A 25231-nucleotide genomic window follows, 5' to 3' on the forward strand; every position below is an offset into this window, starting at 1 on the left:
CTGCAACGTGAACAAAAAAGCTGAGAGATTCCCGCACAAGCAGCTCCACCATAATTTATTCGCAGCCAACAATCGATGTTCTGTCATGACTATAGCACGATAGATCTGCAGAGATATCATCGTTATCTAACATCTGATGTGGCCAAAACTGCTCCTGCAGTGCCGACCAGTGGAGGCTGTCACGTGTTCGACAAGAACACGCACGCCGCTATATCTATTGCACTTCACGAGGAGCGTGAACCAACAGGACAGCGGTATGGCGTTTATGCTCAGAAGGGAGTTGAACAGCTGTCTTCAGCCGATGAACGTGTTTTCTACGGGTAAAAGTGCGTTCACTACCAGCCCCCTATCCAATAGCTCATTGCATGGTCAGTAAAACGTACGGCACTCGCAAACCCGAAGGCCATCTACAGACAGAAAAACCACAACAGAACACGATCAAAAATTGACTCGCCGGGGTGGGTTCATCGCGCACGCATAGCATAAAGGTTGACACGGGGAAAGCCTCTGTGCATCCCGTTTGTGATGGCAACCAAATTCAACTCTAATCCACTGGTCCAGCTCGTAGTACATACTCTCCAGAAAAAACAAATTTTCATTTCTCCAAGTCGTTGGCCACCTAATTTTTTTCTGTCTTTTAAAACTTGCTCTAGATTTCCACTGAGAGCGAGGTTGCAGACATGGTCAGCAGCGATCACGCCCACAAATAGTGTACATGGTGGAAGTCCTATACCACGATACGACAAACTCATACCGACGCGCCACACGGTGTTTTCTAATTTCAGGTCAGCGTTACCTGTCAGAGGAGTGTGTCATCCGCGATACATCTCATGCGCCCTCCCTAACGTGCCGATACCGTGAGCTTTTGAAAGAACTACTTTTTCCACTACAGAAGCGAGCCCCGGAAGTGTCAAGTTTGCGTTGAGTCGTGAACGCCCACTGTTTGGATCCGACTTAGTCTCACCTCCAACAGACAGTGCACTGCCTGTTGGTAAAAGTGATTGCTACCCTAGTCGAAACCGACTGCGATATCACGCCGAAAGTCTGCCGTATAACAAAGTATTTGAAAAAGAAGCAACAGTGACACCACTGCATTCACTGTGAACCGCAGAGAGGAGGCAAACAGAATCTGTATGCAAGCTGGGACAAGTCGAACGAACTCCACTTGACATAGCTACACCGACAACCGCTGCTCTAAGTCCATTCACAAACCTACAGTCTGCGTTAGTTCCCAGAGAACCGCCACTTCACAGAGTCGGCCACCACAGCCCTTCAACATGCCGTATCATTACGTAAACCCGAACACACGATATACGTGCCCGCAACGGCACGCCTGTTACACACAACCACTAACACACCGGCAAACGTAACCTAAATCCACATTAGCATATCCCCGCTCCCCCCACAACATACCTATGTAACGCTTCTCAAACACGAAGGACACACACAATCTGCATATAAAACAAGCGCCAACTGATGTCTACCGGAAACCGCCCGTCGCCGCTTTTCCTCTTGTCTCCTCCTAGACATTGCAACCCCCACAGTGACAGCTGTGTGACCCCAACTCGCAACGCCGAACTCACGCTGACCATCGTTCACACATAGTCGAAATTCTCCCGCATGCACGGTTCAACCTGCGAATGACAAACCGGAAACCACCACTCCCACTCCGCACGATCCCGACACGTGCATTCGTCCAGACACTGGCGACATAAACAGAAAGAGGGACGTACCGCCGCAGCCTGCACCGAACGACACACTCGCAAGGGAAGGACCACGTAACAGGATCCTACACACATCCTGTCCTCTCATGCAGTCCAGCATTCTCTCATTCCATGCAAGCATCTCCGCCACGACATCCACCACGCCTCTCGCTGCCGCCGCCTCCGGTCACCGGTAGGCTGCTTCTCCAAGAACAACCCAACAAACGAACGGTCTGGAGAAGAAACTAGCATAAACGCCTTCAGCGAGACGCTACACAAGCAAGATCATCGACAACACCCCTCTACCTCCAAAAGAGCAAGCCAATCTACATCGCGACACTCAGCCGATATACACACCCCACAAGGCCACGCAGTCAACCCAATTGGGTGAACGCTCTCCCTCTCCTGCCGCATACAGAAACGCAACAAGAGACCTCGTGACACAGTAGCCCACAACCTCCCCGCCTTCTCCTCGACATTACTGGATCCTGCACCGCGAACGAAACCAACCTTCTCTGGTTGCACATTCACCTCTGCCACCATGCACCAGTCTCTTGCCTCGAAACATCCTTCTTCTACGTCTACGCATAAGACCCAAAGCTGACTCCACGAACGTAAACTCACTCCTGTCCCCTAATCACAAAAGCACACACACATGCACAAAGTTGTGCAACCCCATCCACGGAACTCGTGTTCGATCTCATCTGTCACACGGGCCTCTTGACGATCGACACACCATTCCAACAAAAACGTGTTCTTCCCGCACCCGCTCTCCCTTCATCGGCGTCAGCTACAACGCGTTGCTAGCTCGTGTGCCTCACGCTCAGATTCTCAGGCCCGCACTTCCGCCATTGGCCTCCCACACTTGGATCTCTCGTGGGCCTGCCATCGACAACGAGATGCTATGTAGTTGCTGCTCACGCACCCTCCCTCCAGTAAACCCACCGCCCCTGTCTCCCCAGCTCCTCGTGTCCTCATCCCTACTGGAGAGCTCCTCCATCATCAGCACCCGCTGTGCGGCCCCGACTCGCAACGCCGAACTCACGCTGACCATCGTTCACACATAGTCGAAATTCTCCCGCATGCACGGTTCAACCTGCGAATGACAAACCGGAAACCACCACTCCCACTCCGCACGATCCCGACACGTGCATTCGTCCAGACACTGGCGACATAAACAGAAAGAGGACCGTACCACCGCAGCCTGCATCGAACGACACACTCGCAAGGGAAGGACCACGTAACAGGATCTGACATACACCCTTCCCCCTCCATGCAAACCACTTTTTCCTCGTTCCACGCACGACTCTCCTCCAGCACCTCCATCACAGCTTGTTCGCAGCCGGCTTCCACTCTCGACTGCGCCACGCAGTCAACCCACTTGGATGAACGCTCTCCCTCTCCTGCCGCATACAGAAACGCAACAAGAGACCTCGTGACACAGTAGCCCACAACCTCCCCGCCTTCTCCTCGACATCACCGGATCGTGCCGCGCGAACGAAACCAACCTTCTCTGGTTGCACATTCACCTCTGCCACCATGCACCAGTCTCTTGCCTCGAAACATCCTTCATCCACGTCCACGCACAAGCCCCAAAGCTGTCTCCACGTCTCCATTAACGTGAACTCACTTCGTCCGCCTAAGCACAGAGATACATGCACAAAGTTGTGCAACCCCATCCACGGAACTCGTGTTCGATCTCATCTGTCACACGGGCCTCTTGACGATCGACACACCATTCCAACAAAAACGTGTTCTTCCCGCACCCGCTCTCCCTTCATCGGCGTCAGCTACAACGCGTTGCTAGCTCGTGTGCCTCACGCTCAGATTCTCAGGCCCGCACTTCCGCCATTGGCCTCCCACACTTGGATCTCTCGTGGGCCTGCCATCGACAACGAGATGCTATGTAGTTGCTGCTCACGCACCCTCCCTCCAGTAAACCCACCGCCCCTGTCTCCCCAGCTCCTCGTGTCCTCATCCCTACTGGAGAGCTCCTCCATCATCAGCACCCGCTGTGCGGCCCCGACTCGCAACGCCGAATTCACGCTGACCATCGTTCACACATAGTCGAAATTCTCCCGCATGCACGGTTCAACCTGCGAATGACAAACCGGAAACCACCACTCCCACTCCGCACGATCCCGACACGTGCATTCGTCCAGACACTGGCGACATAAACAGAAAGAGGACCGTACCGCCGCAGCCTGCATCGAACGACACACTCGCAAGGGAAGGACCACGTAACAGGATCTGACATACACCCTTCCCCCTCCATGCAAACCACTTTTTCCTCGTTCCACGCACGACTCTCCTCCAGCACCTCCATCACAGCTTGTTCGCAGCCGGCTTCCACTCTCGACTGCGCCACGCAGTCAACCCACTTGGATGAACGCTCTCCCTCTCCTGCCGCATACAGAAACGCAACAAGAGACCTCGTGACACAGTAGCCCACAACCTCCCCGCCTTCTCCTCGACATTACTGGATCCTGCACCGCGAACGAAACCAACCTTCTCTGGTTGCACATTCACCTCTGCCACCATGCACCAGTCTCTTGCCTCGAAACATCCTTCTTCTACGTCTACGCATAAGACCCAAAGCTGACTCCACGAACGTAAACTCACTCCTGTCCCCTAATCACAAAAGCACACACACATGCACAAAGTTGTGCAACCCCATCCACGGAACTCGTGTTCGATCTCATCTGTCACACGGGCCTCTTGACGATCGACACACCATTCCAACAAAAACGTGTTCTTCCCGCACCCGCTCTCCCTTCATCGGCGTCAGCTACAACGCGTTGCTAGCTCGTGTGCCTCACGCTCAGATTCTCAGGCCCGCACTTCCGCCATTGGCCTCCCACACTTGGATCTCTCGTGGGCCTGCCATCGACAACGAGATGCTATGTAGTTGCTGCTCACGCACCCTCCCTCCAAACCGCAAGCCCCCGCGCGTACCCCCCACCACCCGGACACGGTGTAATCGTCCACGCCCTGCAGCCACAGACACAAACGTGATCTTACTATCGCAATCTGTGTCCAATAACGACACACCCACAGAGCAAGGCCACGCGACAGGATTCGACACACACTCTTTCCCCTCCATGCAAACCATTTTTTTCTCATTCCACGCACGACTCGCCTCCAGCACCTCCATCACAGCTTGTTCGCAGCCGGCTTCCACTCTCGACTGCGCCACGCAGTCAACCCACTTGGATGAACGCTCTTCCTCTCCTGCCGCATACAGAAACGCAACAAGAGACCTCGTGACACAGTAGCCCACAACCTCCCCGCCTTCTCCTCGACATCACCGGATCCTGCACCGCGAACGAAACCAACCTTCTCTGGTTGCACATTCACCTCTGCCACCATGCACCAGTCTCTTGCCTCGAAACATCCTTCTTCTACGTCCACGCACAAGCCCCAAAGCTGTCTCCACGTCTCCATTAACGTGAACTCACTTCGTCCGCCTAAGCACAAAAGCACACACACATGCACAAAGTTGTGCAACCCCATCCACGGAACTCGTGTTCGATCTCATCTGTCACACGGGCCTCTTGACGATCGACACACCATTCCAACAAAAACGTGTTCTTCCCGCACCCGCTCTCCCTTCATCGGCGTCAGCTACAACGCGTTGCTAGCTCGTGTGCCTCACGCTCAGATTCTCAGGCCCGCACTTCCGCCATTGGCCTCCCACACTTGGATCTCTCGTGGGCCTGCCATCGACAACGAGATGCTATGTAGTTGCTGCTCACGCACCCTCCCTCCAAACCGCAAGCCCCCGCGCGTACCCCCCACCACCCGGACACGGTGTAATCGTCCACGCCCTGCAGCCACAGACACAAACGTGATCTTACTATCGCAATCTGTGTCCAATAACGACACACCCACAGAGCAAGGCCACGCGACAGGATTCGACACACACTCTTTCCCCTCCATGCAAACCACTTTTTTCTCATTCCACGCACGACTCGCCTCCAGCGCCTCCACCACAGCTCGAACGGAGCCGCCTTCCACTGTCTACTGCGCCACCGCTCCTGCCGCATACAGAAACGCAACAAGAGACCTCGTGACACAGTAGCCCACAACCTCCCCGCCTTCTCCTCGACATTACCGGATCGTGCCGCGCGAACGAAACCAACCTTCTCTGGTTGCACATTCACCTCTGCCACCATGCACCAGTCTCTTGCCTCGAAACATCCTTCATCCACGTCCACGCACAAGCCCCAAAGCTGTCTCCACGTCTCCATTAACGTGAACTCACTTCGTCCGCCTAAGCACAGAGATACATGCACAAAATTGCGCAACCCCATCCAAGGAACTTATGTTCGATCTCATCTGTCACTCGGGTCTCTGGACGATCAACCCACTATTCTAACAGAATCATGTGTCCTTTCCGCGCGCACGCTCTCGTTTTCCCCGACATAAGCCGCGGTACGTCGCAACCTCGCATGTCTCCCGGCAGGTGCCACGGTTCAGCCATTCGAGTCCCACACTTCGACTGTCTCTTGGGCCTGCCATCAAGAATGATGGTTCCTCATAGATGCGCGACCGTTTATTCTGGGGCAGGGCAAGCATGTGAGATAGCTAAACAACCAGAATGAATAACACACTACCTCATGTGGTTTCGTGTTCCTGAGTTACGCTCCAGCCGTTTCAACTACCGTTCTTCACGGTCGCTGCGCTTGCATTTTACCACGTGTCATTTACACCCTTTCACGTCGGACAACACTGGGGACGCATGTATATTCTTGTCCACAAAAATGTGTACAAGCATAGTGGAATCTAACGCGAGACCAAGGTTTGTCACGGAGATACCCTGTTTCCATCTATCACAGTTTTCTGTCTCAGGCTACGATCTCACATTCGCCACCACCTCAGAGTGCATACGCAAGCGTTTCGCACCCCGAAATCCGCTGGTGCCCAGACGGTGCGAAACATAGTCTAGCACGCCTTGTCGCATCGCCAGAGGTAGCAATATATGTACAACTCCACAACAAAAATGTAGACACTCACTGACTGCGGCTGGAGACATGCGAAATTCACGACTCCTCACTTAACCACACGATGTTCGCCGTAGCTCGAACAGTCATTGGGTGGTCTATCATGCCAGGATTCACCTTATGTTTTGCGTCCGCAGTGCTTCAACTAACCGCCGGACCCCTTTTGACACCGATATCAGCTGTGGCTAGCGAACCCCCAGCGTCAAACCATCCACTTCCGCTGCAGTGTTCAGTGAAACGTAGAGCCTTAGGTCACTCCCATGGATACCTCTGACAATAATCACCACGTCACTGTTTCAAGCGTGTCTCAGTAGCATGCAACCCTGCAAAGAATTTTAAAGTTAGATAAAAAGAGTTTCCGCATGCGCCGGCATTTCAGATACCGGGGGCGCGTTTTCCATTTACACACGTGCTATCCCCACCACTGACCGATGTTCTCTAGTAGACGTTACTGTTGTCAGAAGGAGAAGCTGCTACAACAGAGTGACGAAAATGACTCTGTATCACACATTTTCATCCGCCGGAGGTACTTGAGTAAGTAGCGCCAGCGTGTGTAGCAGCGAGCCATCTGTGACACTATTTCCTATGCCTGCAAGTTTGCCACAGGAAAGTTCAGGCGTCCACGCTGTAAGATTACCACCTACAACGGAATTGTGGATTAGATAAGAACTTTATGCATGCCACCACAGTAATCTACCTGGTCACCCCCCATTCTCGTTGCCGCGCGTTGTTTTCTGTAACCCGATGCTCATAGTACCGTCTTGCTCGACCAGGCACACCTAATCACATCATTCCTCACAGGAACCAGCGCTGCTCAGGATGCCAGAATTCCACTCACTAACTGCAGCTGATACAATCCAAAGATTCATCGATTTTCCCACGATCAAACCGCTATCGACCACTATATGATTCGTACCTTCTCAAGAGTCGCTTCTGGCCTTCACATCGTCAATGGTGCCAGCACAACGAAAATGGTGCCTCTGATTTCGTCTCCCGAATGGCTCGTAAAAGCATCTCCCACAACTCAGACTAGCTCCGCTTTTGCTGAACATTGTTAACTTCAGTGCATATCAGGATTTCGACGTGCTCCTACCACATAAATGCAAACTTTTCTGCACTCATGAGGCGGTAATTAGTCAACATGTGCCCCGCGGTGCACGGGACAAGAACCATCCAAACGGAACTCCACAGCTACTCCAGGCCCTCCCCTCATGCGAAGCGCTCTTCAGTTCACAAGTCGGTCGCCTAGTCAGTCTGGAGATGCAAACGCTGCTAGGTGCCCAAGTCGGATGTTTGCTTGTTTTTCTGGCAACCGTGTCTGCTTGCTGAGGTTCTCCTCCCCTTCGATGTCTTCTAAAACTCGGCTTCAACAAATCCACATCCACCTGCAACGCTTACATTGCTGTAGTACTGTAGCAAAACGCCACAGCAACCACGTAGAGGTAGCGTGCGGCTGAAAGCCTTTACGGTAAAAGGACAGCTGCGTAAATCAGGGTCTCATGAGCCGTAGCAAACGTACGACATTTGACACATGAAACAAACAACCCATGGGACAATCTAACAGCGCGTTGATGCGTCGTCGCTTCAATGACTGACGAATATTCGAAGATGGAGCTTCCTTGAGGCACCCCGCTGCATTCGAAACAAGCGAATGAGCAGTGGAATCTCTAGCAAAAGGCAGGCAAGCTTACGAGTAGTCCTATGGCGATAACGGTTGCGAGTCCAAGGGCAACCTGCAGATCACAAGAAAGAGACAGAGCGACAGCAAATTAGAAGTGCGCAGCCTCGTGAGGATTAAGTGACTCACCACTGTGAAAAACGGGGAACGTATGAGGCTACATTCGTTTCGGTCAAGCACAGATCAACATCTATTATCACCATCAGCGTCTTGCTTCACTACTGTATGTGGGATCTCCTAGTGCGACGAGTCCATGCAGCGGATACAGGCGAGTGGAATCTCATCATGATGAAGGCTGGGGCAGTTTAATACACACAGCGTCGTCTTACGGTCAAATTGGTCCCTCCTTTATGAAAACGACTTAAAGCTACGAAAGCTACGTTGAACAGCCGCTGGAAGACCACAGATACTTTCTTTTTGCGTCATTCTCAACGGTGAATCTGAGGCAGAGTTGCATAAACAGGAACAACTGTATGGAATCAGGCGGACGGTACTTACTTTGAGCTTTGGCCGCTGCGCTCTGGGTTCCTGAAACCACAGACATTAGAGCAAATTTACTAAAAACTATCTGAAGCGAAGAAGGGTCAAAACATCATTTGGGGAATTGCGGAAGAGAGCCGCCGGGAGAGACACAAATCAGGAAAGGCACTTGCGGCACATCAATCGCTAGGACAATGTTCTGCATCTGTTCATACGCGCCAAAGATATTGAGTGCTTTTACAACGTATAAATCTTTGGTGGATACCGATTTACTTCATCTTCTTCAGAAGCGAGAGCACACAGCTATTGTTAGCTTCATCGCTATCACTGAACTGTTACGAAAATCTCAGACGCAAGCGAACTTCCTGCCCGTACACGGTGGTAAAAGCGAGCGGATGAACAAGGCCTGCAGCAGCAACTTAGCAATCGTTAACGCGATGGTTCTTCCTCTGGATCCTCAACGATGACGAGAAGCTTCACTATCCCATGTTTCCAACCGCAGACGATAAAGTACTTCTGGAGACGATCCAGAATGGATTATGCCGTGACGCATATAAATAGCACTATGGATAGTTACAAATAAATAGCACTATGGATAGCTACAGGGCGTATTTTCTTGAAAACTAGAAATACGTAGTTGCAACAGTAAACTAGTGCAACACTTTCCACAGGAAGTACTAAGGAAAGTGCATAAGAATTTTCTTTCTCTGTATTTCCAGAAAACCTGGAAAAACGACGATATCCTAAAATAGGGTCCAAGTTCCTGAGGCATGTAGCTCTGTAATTTAAACGTAAATATCACAAACTCATGATCAGTCCGTAAAAAGCGATCGCGCATAGACAATATCTATATCCAGTGATATGAAAAAGCTACGCACTAAATTTATGGTTATTATTCTGTTAATGTCGGCTTTGTGTAAGACATATGGCAAAGCCTTTGTACTAATCTATATTGGAGAGTCACAAGTCGCTCGAAGAAAAACTACGGTAATTACCTTTATTCTAGTTCTGCCAGTGAACCCTCTTGATCTGATCCTAATTTGTTTTAGGCATGCGAGGAATGCCACATGGACTGCTCGGTTTTTATATGGCACACGGGCATTCTACCACTAATTCACTGGTTGCTCAATTTCACTACCGCAGACGGGAACTTTTTCGATACACAGTGAAGAAGGGAATCAGCAAGACACCTCAATGCACACGAGGGATGCAACACTCGTCATGCTGAGTCCAGCACGAAAAGCAACTCCGTGAGGTATTAGCGATTAGCTACCGAAGTGGAAGCCACTGCCCATGCGATCTGTTCTATCGATAACTCCGTAAGCCCTGAAAATTTGACTTCGTTATTGCCCTCCCCGTGATCTGTTTAGACCTCATGCTATGGAGTCTGGGGAACGTATCCTTTCGGACAAACCAAACTTGTTTACATTGGATTCGCGCAACGAGCTCCAAACCCCCATGGCCCCTCATTTCTATTGAAATGTCTATCACAATGTCTTGACTGGAAACAGCTCCGCTCCGGAGTCGGATCCAGTCACGAAGCTGGCCTGCACTACATGTCCTGGGCTACGCATAATTACTTCATATGTGGTCGCTCAGATACCACAAGCTGAACCGCACCATCTGCCCCCCCACCCCCACAACAAAAACGTGAAAACGGGCCGCTCCCCACCAAAGGTAAGTCAAGTGTGTCTCTCTTTCCAGTGACAATAAGCACAAAAGGTGACTGCAGGTCCGTTTGCCCCAGCCCTTCTGACCATCAGCGTTGCCTTACTTTTGTTCTGAGTTGGATGGAAATATCAGAAGACTGAACCATCAGTATTGTAACGCTCCGCTCCACGACTGAATCGGCAACATGTCTTGCTCCGTGTCTACAGGATGACTACGTTCATGTGTACACACACGGGGCCAGCCCACGGCTCTGCCGCAAGTGCAAGATACCTGGCAGCAAACCTCAGAAAGCAACTCCTAACTCACGTCAAGCCCAAAGACTGAAATCCGTCTGGAAGCACTTCGATTACGTCTCGATGTACGCAAGCAAAACCGCCATTTCAACGAAACAATATCGAGCCATCTCCTTCATCAGACTTACTCCCCTGTCGAGAGCATAAAGGCAACAGAGGCGCTCCAAAATTGATGTGCATCGCTGAGAGAGGATTCCAGATATTTTTGACTCAAAGCTGTAACACTGTTTGGTAAACACTTCGTCCGACTCTCTCCGCCTGCGCTTTGCAGAAACTCCCGAAAAAAGCGATCCATAGACAGTTCTACGACTCACGGGCATCAGTGGGCAGTGAACGGCCGCCTATTATCGTCGACCCGAATTTTTCCCCATTCAACAGAGCGACTGCAACAGCACCGGCTGCCACCCTGCACAGTCACATCCACACAGAAAGGAATGACAACCGAGGCGTTTGTGGATCTGTTTGCTGTGTTGTCATTTTCAACGAGACGTTTGTAGGGTATACGTGTTACAGAAAGTGGTTGCTCTTGGGACAGGATCAAAGGAGGCATCCTATACACTATCGCCTTACTTCATGCCCCGCCGAGTCGAATCAGAAAACACCACGTATATGCTATGAGCCTCAGACCGTTTCAGAATTGAATCAAGCTGTGAGTATACTTACAGAGTCGTGAAGAATATCGCTCCGAGCTTGCCATTCCTACGAACACTTGGTATGCGGGTTCCGCCCAACGACGTCCTTCTATGCAGTTTAGTCTCCTTTGAGATCGCTGCGCCGTCATTCAACCCCTCTAATATACTCTCGTTGGTGTCTTCGTCCTCTGGGTTACTCCGGGTCCGAGAGGCTGAACTTTCATTTTCTTCGATGTCGTCAACGTACAGAGACGTGTCGAGCCCCCCAGTAGATGCGTGCATCGCCTCAGCCCCGAAGGACAGCGTTGCGGTGGAGTCGCCAGGCACAAGAGACTGAAGAGCTACTAGAGCAATGAAGGCATAGAGAGAAATAAGGAGCCCGGTGGAATGAGGTCGCAATTTGTGAATGGCGCGAAGAGGGATTCGCATCGGACTTCTCTTGTGGACACAAGTAGTCGCCGTCTTCTTGTCCTCGCTCGCTCCTACAGAGGAGCCCAACCGGCAACCTAGATGCGGCATGTTGTGCGATGAACGAAAAACGAATGGGCGATCAATGATAAAGCACAGAGTCAAAAGGATGCAATATGCGAAAACCGGACGCACTGCAAACGTCTGCCCTTCACGGACAGAACTGGAGCGGAACACACAATGAGGTTAGTATAATGTCAGACGAACCGAGAAAGCTGAGGGAAGAAGTTCGACACAAATTTGACAGATAAATAGTTTTCTAGAGAAACTTCGAAACGTTGAGAACCAGCCGAACTTACAGCTGTCTCCCCACTCAAGGCGACCGGGTCCGGATGACTGTCGAAGGAACTTCGCGGCATGCGCCTTATAGTGGATGTGAGCTCTGGAGCACACTGCTGTTGCATGCATTCCGCGCTGCAGCTCGACGCTCAGCCAAGGGAAACGTACTGAATCCGCTGACGCCGCCAGTTCAACACTTTTGCGTTGTCACTACTCGTGTTGCTTGCGGAACTGGCCAACCCAAAACAACGCTGTCGTTTCTCCACCATTTCAATTTTCCTCCCGTGCTATCGGGAATCCCATGTGATAACACTCATACAGACGACTGAAAAATGTTCGGCTGTGTTTGCCTCCCAAGTTTAGGCAGATGAGAGTTGTCTCTGCGTTTAGAATTCTTGCGAAGAGGAAACACAACATTCGGTCGTTTCTCACCACTGGTCCGGTTGACTCTCCTGTTCACTTACGGTGGAACAGCAGTGATCATGACAGGAGGAGCTGCAGGCTAGAAACAGCTTCCAAGCACTTCCAGGCCGAGTGGCACTGCTGCTGTAATGCCCTGTATTTAAAATATGCAGAGCTTAGTCCCAAATTCCTAACGCATCCCGCCGAAAAGAGGTGTGTTTATTTGTATATACAAGAAGGAAGCTTAACAAGCTCACCTGCGGCATACCACCCTATCAATCACCCGTTTCCGAAGAATCATACGGCGACGCCGAGGTGCCGTTGCAGGCTCAGGTCCCTATCAGGTTTTCCAGAATCAGTTCAATTTTTTTAGGGATCTCCTCCAGATTTGGTGGTGATTAAAGGTTGTGTCATTAACGATAGGCGATTGTTTTGCTCATCGCGGTACATTTTTTATTCAGCAATCCATCCTCGCTCTGCGCCTTCCGAAGTAGCTGAGTGGACACTGCAAAACGCTGGCGACTTTTTTTTCGCTCGATGTCTTTTCGATATGCCCGTGGATTGTCCCCGTGTATTCTGTCCGAGCTTTTCGTCATCACCAAGCTGATATGAAGTGCTTGTTACGCCAACAAGGAACCGGGCAACCTTCCAGTGTAAGATAAAACGGCAGTGAGAAAAAACCTCCAAACATTCGAAGGATTCAGCCTAAATGTAGTCCAGGTTCCACATTTCGAGGGACTTAGCTAAAACATAGTTTTTGATTTGCCAAACTTCAGCGTCCCCTTCGTCCTTGTTCGAAACCTAGGATCTCCGCTCTATTTGTCGATCTACTTGTCTCCTTTCTTCCGTATATTCCGCGTCTTCTTCTTTGCCTTTTTTCTATGCACGTAGTCATCCAGCTCCTTCCTCCTGTTTGCGGACGGCGGTGCCCGTGCCAACGCAGCGTAATAAATCCTACGGCCATAGGGCGAAAAAACACGTCCCAACACAGCAGCATGTTGGAATGAGAGAAGGGAAACCGGATGAAAACGAATCCGGGACTATCAATTCCCAAATTCGCTGGTACAGCCTGCTAACACAGAGCAGTCTCCGGGCCAATCAGAGCCTTAGGTGGATGTATTCTCCCTGGGCGTATGGCGTATTTAATCTCTCCCAAACTCTTGCACTAGCTTTACACCACATCACTTCGTCGACTGGCATTGTCGCTTCGTCCTGTAGCTCGAGTTCAGGTTCTGTCTGGTCCAATTCAACCTTATCCATCTCGACGACGAGAAGCCAATCTTACCATCTCTCTTGGACACAAAAACTTAGTCCCTCTGAAAGTCGTATTATAAACTGTCTGTACTGTTGAATGTTGGCAGTCGATACAGGGGTCAGTCGGAGAGTCTGAACGCGGTGTGATGCCATTTATTTCAGTGTTCAATTCATCGTTTACTGAAGTGTTGATCCTGCCCGCCCTCTTTTCTACATTCAAGCATTTTTATGCGAGGCGGCTGGCGGTGGGGGACAACATAGGTGCGGCGCTCGATACTACTGCGGCCACTAAAGAAACACTCCCTCGAGCTTTGTGTTGTTTCAGTCAAATGCAACTATCCTCGTTGATCCTTCGACCTACGACACTTGACGGAAGGCGAGCAATGCACTCACAGTTATCAGTGTTCGAGTCTTTTGCAACGCACAAAAGCTTTCGTGTCCCATTTAGGGATAACAAATGTTACATTTATTGAACAAGGACACTGCCAGTACAAACCAGCACCAGACAGCCCGTGTAGCTTCAGGCAGGACAAGAACCACCCGTCAAAATTCACTTGGTCTCTTCACAATAGTTCCACCGTTTTCGAGGATCAGATACAGGGTGTGAATTGCGTGGGAAGTTCAACATACGCGCATAACGAATGGGTTCGCAATGATCATGGAAAAACAATACCAGAGAGAAGGTACGCGCTTCGTGGTGACTTTGACGACACCGGGTAGACGTTTTCCGTAGGCCGGCACCGGGACTGATGTTCGTAATCCCGCTTGTTGCGGACGCTTTTCTGATGGCTTGAACAGCGCCGCCCCCAAATGCCTGCGATACGTGCGCGTTCATTTTCTCCACTGTCCTGCAGTTGTTTCGTTAAGAACAACAGTTTAAAAAAAGTAACCCATGTTTTTGCGCACTTGTGCAACACTACATGCCCCTGAAAAAATAGTATTATGAAATGAGCCTGTTGTAAACACCGGCCTCTACGGCACAAGCCTCTCCCGTCCTTGTTCGCTTCGCCGCTATCTCGGTTTCTCTCTTCTGCCCCATGTGCGACACACAGATCTGTTCTCCGTTCGGGAACCAGTAAATATTTCGAATCACTATTTTGCGACTACAAATATAATATGGGGCGATGAATCACTCTTCGCCACTGTAAGCCTGACTGTCTGTCGCTCGTATGATTAACCACTGGTTGCATATTCACACGGACGACGTTGCAAACGAGGAGAGTGCAGAAGAATGGGTCAGAGAGCGACTTGGACTACGGAAAGGATGACAAGAACCACGTGCACCTGAAGCCTGTGACATGTTCTATTAAATTTTTCATGCATATGACTTTTCAGACTGGTGTCAACTTCCCCTCTTGTCTCTCCGTAATCGTCCAATATGTCGCGGTGCCGACAAAATCCTGGTAACCTCTGGAAGACAGCCAGATGGCACCGCTCGTGAGCGAGAAACTGAGGTTCACCTCCGCGAATGAAGTTGCTGCTTTCTTCAGCATTTTCTCTTTTGTTGACAGAACCGGGAATGCAACAGTCTCGCTCATCCGACTGACACCATATCTTGACAAACATCTACCTGGAACCTGTACGCATATCTAGATAACATTCTTGACCATTCGTTCACCCTCTGCCACCTCGTCTTGCCTCACTTTCTCATCTTCACATTCTTTCACCGTCATTGGCCCGGTTGATGGTGGTTCTGCTCCAGATTCGGGGAGTTAGGTCCCTGAAGGCAACATTCGCGGAAACGAAAAGTGCCGCAACAGGCGAAGAAAGTTCTATCCCATTTTAAAACCGAATTATTTCCTCAGAAATGCACTGCCATTTGACAGATCCATTGCCGCCCTCGTGTCCATCTCCCCTTTGCCCCCGATATTTGCCGGAAGAACCTGTGGACTGAGTCAATCCTTCTTCCTTTACACCTGACCACCATCGTCTAGCGGGCCGTCCGGTCCCTACAGTACCTTCGGGAAAGCCATCAAGGGAAACGTGCACATGCAAGGGTCAAATCTGATTGCAGCGTCACATGTCAGTCCTCATTTGCTTGGATCATGTGAGACGAGACGCCCTTCACCATTCGTTCCGCATCATACCTTCCCGCACGTCATCCAGCTTGTTCTCGATTCACATTCTGTCAGGTCCAGTTGCAGCCCCAATCCTACATGACCAACACTGCTTCTTTACTGTCTCTCCAGTTGGCGTAATCTTGAACAACCTTCTGCCACATATAACAAAAACTATGGATATGGCTGTGGGCCATGGTCAGGCAAGAGGGAGCTTGGCGACAGTCGCGACTGCCTACTCAATGTAGACGAGAGATGAACCCAATGGAATGAATCATTCAAAATCAGCGTGGCGGTGCCACACAGTCAGAGCCGGTTTCATCGCCGGTTTCACGCTTGCACCAGTCTAACCAAAAGCAGCTCCTCAGAGATAAATCTTTCAGTAGGTCCAAGGAGGTACGGCCGCATACATCGGGTGAAACAAGGGGAGGTACGTCGAGCTCAGGCGAAATTATTGTGGGGCCGATGGCCGTCCTTCGTCGCTGTTTAGAAATCAGCGGCGTTCGTGATAAGGAACAAAACAGGTTTGTCGAAAATGCCGGAGAGCGCAAGGACGGTCGCACATTAGAAACAGGATATCGTTTTCAACTCGTGGCATTTTCCAACATCCAGCGCTTACACGCGGCAAGCAGATATTCGTTTAATGTAAATTTAACCGGTCAGGAAAATTCTTCATATCTGGCTCCTTCCATCAAGGGTCAAATGTTTACTGATCCGATACTGTCTCTTGTTTGCACCATCGGCGCCATGTGAACAGCTCCTGTCGCCACATATTACTTCCTGTGCCTGGGCGGGAGCCCCGACAAAACATAAGTCTAAAAGACAAGAACACGTTCCTGTTGCTGCCTAAACCGTGCTCCCACGGCGGCTTCGGACTCTCTCAGTCCACTCAAAACTTACTAAGGCATACAACTCCATGCGCTAGAATGGCTGATTTCATGGACTTCAAAATAACAAAACCACAATCGACTCTACCTAACTGTCACATGATTTTAAAAAGAACCTACATAGTTCATTCTTTGTATTCACAATATCTGCACAATGAGATCCTGAATTCATAGTAAAACTGCGACTGACGTATCTGGACGTTCAAACAACGACCCTCCCGGTTGGTAAACTGCCCATTCCTACTTTGTTTTCCTGTGCGTAATAACAGCGGTCGTCCATGCTACCACGTTAAACGTCCTGATTCTCGCGGCACGAACAGAAGCTGCCAACGATACCACAGAGCCGGCCACCATTTGACGATGTCCGTCACGTCATCAAGCCCATCAACAACGCCGCCGACTCCTGCGTTGGCTACATCCGGCGACAGCAAAACTAGACACCATTTGACACCTGCATGGCAGTCTGTCTTGTGCATGTTGAGACTGACAGCACGACCACATATGTTTGCGCGTGCTACCGACAAAGACGTAATGAGAATGATACACCTTCCCCCTCTTCAGCATAAAGTCGTTTAAGTTCATCGCGGACTGGTGTGGCGCAACCCGTGTCCCACGGATTTAGTGCCTCCCGAATGATCGCGGATACACCTGCTGGTTGTTCCCTGTGATCCGTCCCTTTAATGTGACCTGCCTGCGGGTCACTTGTTTCATCAAAACGTGGAAACCGTCGCAGGTACTTATCATGATAAGCGAACTCATTAGCTCTCCCCAAGATGCGAGATCCGAGAGTCGAACCAACCAATAGTCAATCCTCTCGCCCGCTGCACACCACCAACAGGCCAAAATTCACTTGTCTGTTGCTTGCGCTGGATAGTATGGGGGTGCGTGTCTGCCTGAGCAGAACGATTCCCTTCGCCATTCTAAATGGAACATATTTTCGACAATGAACCCGTTCCGTCGACACTCGACGCACACCCACGTCAAAGAACACAGAGTCCGCAAGGGTCTTGAGCGTGCGGCTCATTTTGGATTTAACTGTGATGTCACGGACTGCCAGGTGCGACGGGTGCGTACAGTGAACAGTACCAGTGCAACAGCTACAACGAAAACTAGACTCAAATGAGACAAACACATTTAGGACGATTCAACGTGCCTTATATCCAAAAGAGTCGCGTTCCATGCAGGAAACGACAATACCATTTATAGTGCCTTGTCGGCCCTGATATCGTGACTGACCAGGTGAACTAATTGCTATTGTTCTCCTGAATGCACACCACACTGCCTAAGCATTCGCACAAACTCCAGAGTTCAATCCGAGTAATGTGTGAGGAGTTGTCACCCAAAAGCACGCCAACCCGTCCTACCTTCTCAAACTGTATATGTACGCGTTCGGAACGCGAGAAGACGCGGGTCGGTCGCCTGCCACCATTTGCGCATGCATGCGTCCTTTGAGTGCTCACAACAACTTAACGTTCAAATAGATTCAACATGGACAAAAACAAATCTGAACATTATGCCTTCATCGTCGCTTATCCACCAACCATAACCAAAACGACGGCATCACATCTCTTTTTGTCACCCACCAATTCGCTGCCACACGTTCTGGCAGTGCACGTATCATGGTTCAGCATCGAATGCCGTTCCTACTTCTTGTCGCTGTAACCCAACCACGCGACAGAGTCGTTCAGCAAAAAGCAACAGACATCACTAACTGTACCGCCCGCTTTGTGTGCAGGTGGATTCGTAAACCGACAAAGTCGTCCGGGATCATAAACACTCAAAATCCACGGCCATCTGGAACGAAAACCTGCACGACGTCACTCAACATGTCGGCATGTGCGCTGCCAGATGCCTTCAGTGCCTGTGCCTTTGTGCACACCCAGCACCGTCTGTGTCTAACACCGGCAGACCAATGAGACGTCGGGAAGGTTGCCATGATCTCCACGTTGCAATCGAGACACCACCCAACAAGCACACGAACCGACCCTCACGCTACACTGTACCCACAGCGACTTACGATCAACCACGTGTGGTCCGGCCCCGATGAGGACTCCGGCGAGTCCTGGGTCGACTCCATTCTCTCCGCCCTACCTCCACCACACTGCAGCCCGCCACGCACCCTCCTCCACTCGTTGCCTACCGCCTGTCCGCGAACGCCACGACTCAGCACGACCGGGGAGTTTTATCAGGCGATCGCAACCGTTGACTCAGAAGTCGTGATGGACCGCAAGTGCCGTGTTGTGCCATCGCCTGCAGGCTCCCCCGTGGCGCACCCAATAGGGACCGCGCCCGACACGGCTCCGCACCGCTTCTCAGTCTCCACCACAGCTCGTCCACACCTGCTGCATCCACTCTGACCACGGTGGACAGATCTGAGAACAATCCAACCTGACAGCGATTGTTGCCCCTCACCCACCTCCCCCACACATTTCGCAACAACCGCGTGAGGGAATCGGGAGACCCACGTCGCTCCAGCGGCCAGCGACAGGTTCAGGTCGTCGCGACGTTGGACGTTGCGGTACAGAGCACCAGAGCGAGCGTCTGCATGGTGCATGTTGAGTGCACAGAGGCAGCGCCTGGCTCAGACCCGGCGGCCGCATCAGGACCCATGAGAGCACAAACACACATATTAGCGCCTCACGCTGGACCCAACATCAACTTCAAATTATGCATTGTCACGCCAACATTCTGCGGTACATTTCACACAACGCATGATAATACTGGAGCATTGGTACGCGCACGAACCATAGTAATTCCGCTTTTCAACGCAGACAGGAAACGTGAAAACAGCAATACATCTGAGTACCGACGAGGATGTCACGTCGCATGCTCAGGACACAGTTGCCGACGTGATGAAAGCACACCCGTGACTTCATGCGGCGCGGCCACTGCACAGTCGACGACCAACTCATGAAATGCCTTGTTGTGCCCGGGCCTAACGCCGTGCCATTTGAATGTGTTCGGAAGGTGAATGTCGTCTCCTACGACTCTGTGGGTCGTTAGGATGTGTTTTGAACCTGCGCCTTCGGACCTGCTCAAGCTGTAAAATAATGCCAAAGCGAAACGGAAATCGAACGCATCAACGGAACGTTGCACGCGACTGCCGCAGCACGCTCTCGTTCGACCAGCTGCGCACCCCGCTCGTCGCTTTCCCCCATCCAAGTCTTATCAACAGGCAGAGAATGAGACCAGTGGTAGCGCGGTGTGCGCGACTCATTTGCTATACAAGAATGACAACACCAGAGATGGGTTCACCCTGTTGCGAACCCTCGATCGATACGAAACGGACACCAGCACGTGTCGCCTGCCTCCATGCTGTAGGACCGCGGCCTACTCGCAGTTTCTGCAAGCGAACCACAAAGCCATAGATTTGAGACCAGCAGCTGACACCACCAACGGGTGGGTCTTCTCCGCGCGCTCACCACATGAGCCCTTCACCGAACGGAGCACGTCCTCCCGGATTACGAGCCTGGCGATTCCACCACCACTCGCAACCACAGCGACGACGCCTTCAAGCATCACAGTCCCGTCCGGGAATCCAGCAGTCACCATCAATGATTGCCTCAACCATTCACTGTCTCCCCCAGCTGGCAAGATGCTACAACAGTGAGACGCGAAGCCGGGCCGCCACACGCAGTCCACGTCGACGGTCTTTGCCTGCCCTCAGTGCACCGCTGAATTACTCTCGTTCTATGACTCAACAGTTGTCCGGCTCAACACTTGTCTGCCTAACACACCAATCCCACACCCTGACCGCCGCTACAACGACTCCCGATCAACGACGTGTGGTCCGGCCCCGATGAGGACTCCGGCGAGTCCTGGGACGACTCCATTCTCTCCGCCCTACCTCCACCACACTGCAGCCCGCCACGCACCCTCCTCCACTCGTTGCCTACCGCCTGTCCGCGAACGCCACGACTCAGCACGACCGAGGAGGTTTATCAGGCGATCGCAACCGTTGACTCAGAAGTCGTGATGGACCGCAAGTGCCGTGTTGTGCCATCGCCTGCAGGCTCCCCCGTGGCGCACCCAATAGGGACCGCGCCCGACACGGCTCCGCACCGCTTCTCAGTCTCCACCACAGCTCGTCCACACCTGCTGCATCCACTCTGACCACGGTGGACAGATCTGAGAACAATCCAACCTGACAGCGATTGTTGCCCCTCACCCACCTCCCCCACACATTTCACAACAACCGCGTGAGGGAATCGGGAGACCCACGTCGCTCCAGCGGCCAGCGACAGGTTCAGGTCGTCGCGACGTTGGACGTTGCGGTACAGAGCACCAGAGCGAGCGTCTGCATGGTGCATGTTGAGTGCACAGAGGCAGCGCCTGGCTCAGACCCGGCGGCCGCATCAGGACCCATGAGAGCACAAACACACATATTAGCGCCTCACGCTGGACCCAACATCAACTTCAAATTATGCATTGTCACGCCGACATTCTGCGATACATTTCATACAGCACATGATAATACTAGAGCATTGATACGCGCACGAACCATAGTAATTCCGCTTTTCAACGCAGACAGGAAACGTGAAAACAGCAATACATCTGAGTACCGACGAGGATGCCACGTCGCATGCTCAGGACACAGTTGCCGACGTGATGAAAGCACACACGTGACTTCATGCGGCGCGGCCACTGCACAGTCGACGACCAACTCATGAAATGTCTGGTTGTGCCCCGCCTACGCCCGTGCGTTTGTGTGGGCGTACACGATTCTGATCACCCGTGCCGACGACTGAGGACGATACGTGGGAGCGAGTGGACCTGTGTTTGCATACCAGCTGATACTGCACAACCATGCGGTGGCGAAGTCGGGATACGTTCGGACGACTACTCCTTGCCTTAGAGTCAGCACATTCTCATTCGACGAGCTGCGCACGACGCTCTTCTGTCCCCACCTCCCGTGTCCAATAGTCAGTTAGACGAGGAGCAACATGCTAGCGAGGTGTGCGCCACTCATGTTGTAAACACGAATGACGACAGCGGACATGGCGTCCGCTCGCGGTGAGACAGCCATCGAGATCAAACGGTACACAACGCCTCTCTCCATACACCGGGATCGCTCCCTACTTGCGACAGCTGCAAACGAATCATAACGCAGTACCCGTCAGACCACCGGCTGACACCACCAACGGGTGGGTCTTCTCCGCGCGCTCACCACATGAGCCCTTCACCGAACGGAGCACGTCCTCCCGGATTACGAGCCTGGCGATTCCACCACCACTCGCAACCACAGCGACGACGCCTTCAAGCATCACAGTCCCGTCCGGGAATCCAGCGGCCACCATCAATGATGCCTCAACCCATTCACTGTCTCCCCCAGCTGGCAAGATGCTACAACAGTGAGACGAGAAGCGGGCCGCCACACGCAGTCCACGTTGACGGTCTTTGCCTGCCCTCAGTGCACCGCTGAATTACTCTCGTTCTATGACTCAACAGTTGTCCGGCTCAACACTTGTCTGCCTAACACACCAATCCCACACCCTGACCGCCGCTACAACGACTCCCGATCAACGACGTGTGGTCCGGCCCCGATGAGGACTCCGGCGAGTCCTGGGACGACTCCATTCTCTCCGCCCTACCTCCACCACACTGCAGCCCGCCACGCACCCTCCTCCACTCGTTGCCTACCGCCTGTCCGCGAACGCCACGACTCAGCACGACCGAGGAGGTTTATCAGGCGATCGCAACCGTTGACTCAGAAGTCGTGATGGACCGCAAGTGCCGTGTTGTGCCATCGCCTGCAGGCTCCCCCGTGGCGCACCCAATAGGGACCGCGCCCGACACGGCTCCGCACCGCTTCTCAGTCTCCACCACAGCTCGTCCACACCTGCTGCATCCACTCTGACCACGGTGGACAGATCTGAGAACAATCCAACCTGACAGCGATTGTTGCCCCTCACCCACCTCCCCCACACATTTCGCAACAACCGCGTGAGGGAATCGGGAGACCCACGTCGCTCCAGCGGCCAGCGACAGGTTCAGGTCGTCGCGACGTTGGACGTTGCGGTACAGAGCACCAGAGCGAGCGTCTGCATGGTGCATGTTGAGTGCACAGAGGCAGCGCCTGGCTCAGACCCGGCGGCCGCATCAGGACCCATGAGAGCACAAACACACATATTAGCGCCTCACGCTGGACCCAACATCAACTTCAAATTATGCATTGTCACGCCGACATTCTGCGATACATTTCATACAGCACATGATAATACTAGAGCATTGATACGCACACGAACCATAGTAATTCCGCTTTTCAACGCAGACAGGAAACGTGAAAACAGCAATACATCTGAGTACCGACGAGGATGCCATGTCGCATGCTCAGGACACAGTTGCCGACGTGATGAAAGCACACCCGTGACTTCATGCGGCGCGGCCACTGCACAGTCGACGACCAACTCATGAAATGTCTGGTTGTGCCCCGCCTACGCCCGTGCGTTTGTGTGGGCGTACACGATTCTGATCACCCGTGCCGACGACTGAGGACGATACGTGGGAGCGAGTGGACCTGTGTTTGCATACCAGCTGATACTGCACAACCATGCGGTGGCGAAGTCGGGATACGTTCGGACGACTACTCCTTGCCTTAGAGTCAGCACATTCTCATTCGACGAGCTGCGCACGACGCTCTTCTGTCCCCACCTCCCGTGTCCAATAGTCAGTTAGACGAGGAGCAACATGCTAGCGAGGTGTGCGCCACTCATGTTGTAAACACGAATGACGACAGCGGACATGGCGTCCGCTCGCGGTGAGACAGCCATCGAGATCAAACGGTACACAACGCCTCTCTCCATACACCGGGATCGCTCCCTACTTGCGACAGCTGCAAACGAATCATAACGCAGTACCCGTCAGACCACCGGCTGACACCACCAACGGGTGGGTCTTCTCCGCGCGCTCACCACATGAGCCCTTCACCGAACGGAGCACGTCCTCCCGGATTACGAGCCTGGCGATTCCACCACCACTCGCAACCACAGCGACGACGCCTTCAAGCATCACAGTCCCGTCCGGGAATCCAGCGGCCACCATCAATGATTGCCTCAACCATTCGCTGTCTCCCCCAACTGGCGAGACGCGAAGCCGGACCGCCTCACGCAGTCCGCGTCGGCAGTGTTTGCCCGCCCTCAGTGCACCGCTGAAATACTCCCGTTCTACGACTCAACAGTTGTCCGACTCAACACGTGTCTGCCTAACACACCAATCCCACACCCTGACCGCCGCTACAACGACTCCCGATCAACGACATGTGGTCCGGCCCCGATGAGGACTCCGGCGAGTCCTGGGACGACTCCATTCTCTCCGCCCTACCTCCACCACACTGCAGCCCGCCACGCACCCTCCTCCACTCGTTGCCTACCGTCTGTCCACGAACGCCACGACTCAGCACGACCGAGGAGGTTTATCAGGCGATCGCAACCGTTGACTCAGAAGTCGTGATGGACCGCAAGTGCCGTGTTGCGCCATCGCCTGCAGGCTCCCCCGTGGCGCACCCAATAGGGACCGCGCCCGACACGGCTCCGCACCGCTTCTCAGTCTCCACCACAGCTCGTCCACACCTGCTGCATCCACTCTGACCACGGTGGACAGATCTGAGAACAATCCAACCTGACACCGATTGTTGCCCCTCACCCACCTCCCCCACACATTTCACAACAACCGCATGAGGGAATCGGGAGACCCACGTCGCTCCAGCGGCCAGCGACAGGTTCAGGTCGTCGCGACGTTGGACGTTGCGGTACAGAGCACCAGAGCGAGCGTCTGCATGGTGCATGTTGAGTGCACAGAGGCAGCGCCTGGCTCAGACCCGGCGGCCGCATCGGGACCCATGAGAGCACAAACACACATATTAGCGCCTCACGCTGGACCCAACATCAACTTCAAATTATGCATTGTCACGCCGACATTCTGCGACACATTTCACACAACACATGATAATACTGGAGCGTTGATACGCACACGAACCATAGTAATTTCACTTTTCAACGCAGACAGGAAACGCGAAAACAGCAATACATCTGAGTACCGACGAGGATGTCACGTCGCATGCTCAGGACACAGTTGCCGACGTGATGAAAGCACACCCGTGACTTCATGCGGCGCGGCCACTGCACAGTCGACGACCAACTCATGAAATGCCTTGTTGCGCCCCGCCTAACGCCTGATGTCTGTGCGCGTAGAAATTGTTCAGCATCACGTCCGTCGACTCTGTTGTTCATCTCGGCTTGCTTCAAACGTGTGCTTTTGTACCGTCTCAAGCTGGAAAATAATGCCACATCAAAGTGCGATAAAGATCCTCGAAGCCTGCTTGGTGACGGCCTCAGCATGGTCGCGACGCCCAATTACGCGCTTCTCTTCTCTCTTCCAACCACCCGCGTCCGACCGTCAGGTAGCCGAGGAGCAACGTGCTAGCGC

General features: G+C 52.5%; 1 protein-coding gene across 1 annotated transcript; it reads right to left on the reverse strand.

Moving 5' to 3' along the window:
- Positions 1–7889: 7889 nt before the first annotated feature.
- TGME49_279550 (hypothetical protein) lies at positions 7890–12271 on the reverse strand. Its single transcript, XM_018781843.1, has 6 exons — positions 11492–12271; positions 11139–11234; positions 10639–10645; positions 8883–8912; positions 8398–8439; positions 7890–8116 (listed from the first exon to the last, which is right to left on the reverse strand). Exons 1-6 carry the CDS (start codon positions 11977–11979, stop codon positions 8060–8062), a joined length of 720 nt encoding a protein of 239 aa, XP_018637475.1. The 5' UTR covers positions 11980–12271; the 3' UTR covers positions 7890–8059.
- Between the last annotated feature and the right edge of the window lie 12960 nt (positions 12272–25231).

The sequence above is a fragment of the Toxoplasma gondii genome, chromosome VIIa (assembly GCF_000006565.2).
Source record: "Toxoplasma gondii ME49 chromosome VIIa, whole genome shotgun sequence".
NCBI lineage: Eukaryota > Apicomplexa > Conoidasida > Eucoccidiorida > Sarcocystidae > Toxoplasma > Toxoplasma gondii.

What these genes read in the sequence shown, in the direction of transcription:
- TGME49_279550 (XM_018781843.1), bottom strand. Translation starts at nt 11,979, where the DNA reads ATGCCGCATCTAGGTTGCCGGTTGGGCTCCTCTGTAGGAGCGAGCGAG. An exon ending in CGCAGCGGCCAAAGCTCAAA is followed by an intron (nt 8,440 to 8,882) that starts GTAAGTACCGTC and finishes TGTGATCTGCAG; the next exon opens with GTTGCCCTTGGACTCGCAAC. An exon ending in TTATCGCCATAGGACTACTC is followed by an intron (nt 8,117 to 8,397) that starts GTAAGCTTGCCT and finishes GTTTTGCTACAG; the next exon opens with TACTACAGCAATGTAAGCGT.